At 41.8% G+C, this 2899-nt stretch overlaps 1 protein-coding gene across 4 annotated transcripts in view; it reads left to right on the top strand.

Annotated features, from left to right (window-relative positions):
• Trpm6 (transient receptor potential cation channel subfamily M member 6) overlaps positions 1-2899 on the top strand; it is a 189357-nt gene that overhangs the window by 106269 nt on the left and 80189 nt on the right. For 3 of the 4 annotated variants that reach the window (XM_017799218.1, XM_017799219.1, XM_029565615.1), the window contains exon 20: positions 2109-2237. The exons of the other annotated variant lie outside the window; for it this stretch is intronic. In XM_017799218.1, the coding sequence (XP_017654707.1) occupies positions 2109-2237 (129 nt within the window). The remainder of the gene's footprint in view (positions 1-2108; positions 2238-2899) is intronic. 4 annotated transcript variants of the gene reach the window in all.

Here is a 2899-nt window from a genome sequence, read left to right as displayed (position 1 = left end):
TTATTTTGATATATCACAGTGAAAGATTTATCGTCCTCTTTTTTTTTTTTTTTTTTTTTTTTTTTTTAAAAAAAAAAAAAAAAAAAAAAAAAAAAAAAAAAAAGCTGAGTATGGCAGAGTCCGTCTGTGATCCCAGCACTGGGGAAATGGAGATGGGTGGATCCCTGGGAAAGACCCAGCCTCAAAAACCAGAGTGGAAGCAGGTCGATGAGATGGCTCATGACCTGCTTTTGTTGCCAAACATGACTCCCTGAATTCAATCCCTGGATCCCACATGGTGGAAGGAGAGAACTGAGTCCCACAAATTGTCCTATGACTTCCACATGTGTACCTTGGTATACACACACACACACACACGACCAGAACCACATAACAATTAAAAATTTTAAAAAAATGATGGGGAGTTATCACAGATGACACCTCTAGTCTCTATATAAGTACCCATATACATACATGCACACCTGCAATCCCCCATAAAACACATACATACACCACACACACCTTCATAAGAACATGTACATACACCACACAAAAATGTACATATATATATCACACATACCCATATGAACATGTACATACACCCCTACACTTGTGCTCAAATCTCCTTTCAGAGGTTGATATTTCATCACTTTTGTGATGAACAGTATATCCAGAAGACTCTAATAGGAGTTCAGAGAGGATTTTAACCATATTGCTTCATTGGGGAAAGTCAACCCCCAAACATTTGAAGAAGTTTTGTGTTTCTTTCCTTAGAAATGTTCAGTCTAAGTGACAGCAGACCCTAATCTTAGCTGAAGAAATATTGGCAACTGATTTCTGCTGGGTGAGGAAGAGCTGATCTTCCTGAAGCAAGGGACTCTGGATAGGCCAACTAGACCTCAGTACACGAACTTGCACTGAGAAACGTTTGGAAACACTAACTTGACACAATAGGCCTTAACATAAATGACAGAATGTATGAATTCCAGTAGGGGGCTATGGGATGGTACCAGTGGGGGATATGAAGATGATTAAGATTGACTGAGATGTTCTGTATGAAATACACAAAAATTCAATAATTTTAAAAAAGAGAAATGTTCAGTCTATGAGCTTTTTGAGACAGGTGCCCACCGGAGCAGTAGAGGGGAGCCACTGAGATCTGGTCCAGAACAGCATGTCAGCAGTGGGCCTGGCATCTCAATCTCTGCTAGCACATTGGTAGACAAGGGTGTGTGAATTTTACTGATTTGCATCTTTCTATAAATGCGAAGGGGAAGTGAACACGTATATGTATATGTTTACATACTTGGAAGAGATTAGCAATCTAGATATAATATATAATACTTAACATAGTCTTCTAGGTATCAGGCAGAGGACTGGGTGCTGTGAATCAAATCATCTTCCAACAGTCCTTAATTCCAAGGACTCACAGTTGGATGATACGATATGTTTATATTAGCTAGGCTATTTAAAAAATTTATTTATCTGCGTGTGTGTGTGTGTGTGTGTGTGTGTGTGTGTGTGTGTGTCTGTGTGTCTGTGTGTCTGTGTAGTAGGTGACTTTGGAGTCTAGAAGAGGGCATTGGATTCCCTGGAGCTGGAGTTACAAGCAGTGATATGTCATATCACATGAGTGCTGGGAAGTAAACTCAGGTCCTCTGCAAGAGCAGTACCTATAAGCAGCTGAGCCATATCTAAAGCCCCTGGTTAAAATATTTTATTCATTATAAAACAAGACTTTGAGCAGAAATAAACATTGGTGCACCATGTGTAAACATGGTCATCCACCAATACTGCCTGTCAGGCTTTTTTGGCACATGTTTTTCATGTTGAAATCAGAGGGAAGACTTGGGAGTCCTCCCTGGCCTGCCTCCAGCCTGCCAGTGTGCATGATGAAACGATTAAGGTCAACAGGACCAGAGAGCATCTCTTTCCAGGCATCTGAGAGCAGTGGTTTTTCATGCCATATAGAATAACAACACTGTAGCCTCTTATGCTTTCGAAGTCAGCCCTGGTTATATGTCATGCAGAAATGCATGCCGGTGTTTCTTCTGGACTCTGTCTGCCTCTGCTTGGTGTCCTCCAATGGTCACTTGCGTTCACATCTGGGGAATGTGTGTCCCTCACAGATGGCTTATTTGGCATTCCTCATGCTGTTCACTTACACGGTACTGGTAGAGATGCAGCCCCAACCCAGCGTGCAAGAGTGGCTTGTCATCATTTATATCTTCACCAATGCCATTGAGAAGGCCAGGGAGGTGAGTGCCCTTCAACCAGTGTCGTCTACATGCCTCTGGAAGGGGTTCTTGGCCCTGGGGATGAAAATGGCCATGTCAACTGTGTGAGGGAGAGGACATGCTGATTCTGATTTGCTATAAGATTACTTAGGGAAAAATATGTCCTTGATTCTTGTCAAATGTGTTTTGCTGGACTTTGGAACACAGTTCTAGTGTGTCCATCTGCCAACGAGCAATAGATGATGCCATCTTTTGTTATTAAAGTCTCCCACTGCTTGCTGCCCATGGAGGAGCTTTCTGTGCTGGATGGATTTTTAACGCCTAGCATTATCAGGTTCACATCCCAGAGTGACACATGAATGACTCGTGGCATCCAAAAGTTCCTACTAAAACCTTGGAAAACTGAAGCTGGAAATCCAGAAGGATTTCCAAAACAAAACCACATTTTAATTTCTAGTTTGCAATTAGTCACCCTTAAAGCTTAGCCTTCTTTTGTTGTTGTTGTTTTTTGTTATTTGGTTTTTGAGACAGTGTTTCCTTGTAGCCCCAGCTGGCCTGGAACTTGACCAGGCTGGCCTCCATTTCACAGAGAGCTGCCTGCCTATGCCTTCCCAGTGTTAGTATTAAAGGCATGTGACACCATGCTTGGCCCTTTTTGTTGGTTTGTTTTTTTTAATTTAGCA

The sequence above is a fragment of the Nannospalax galili genome, unplaced genomic scaffold (assembly GCF_000622305.1).
Source record: "Nannospalax galili isolate Female #2095 unplaced genomic scaffold, S.galili_v1.0 scaffold858, whole genome shotgun sequence".
Lineage (NCBI taxonomy): Eukaryota > Metazoa > Chordata > Mammalia > Rodentia > Spalacidae > Nannospalax > Nannospalax galili.
This window is presented reverse-complemented; position numbering and strand designations above follow the sequence as displayed.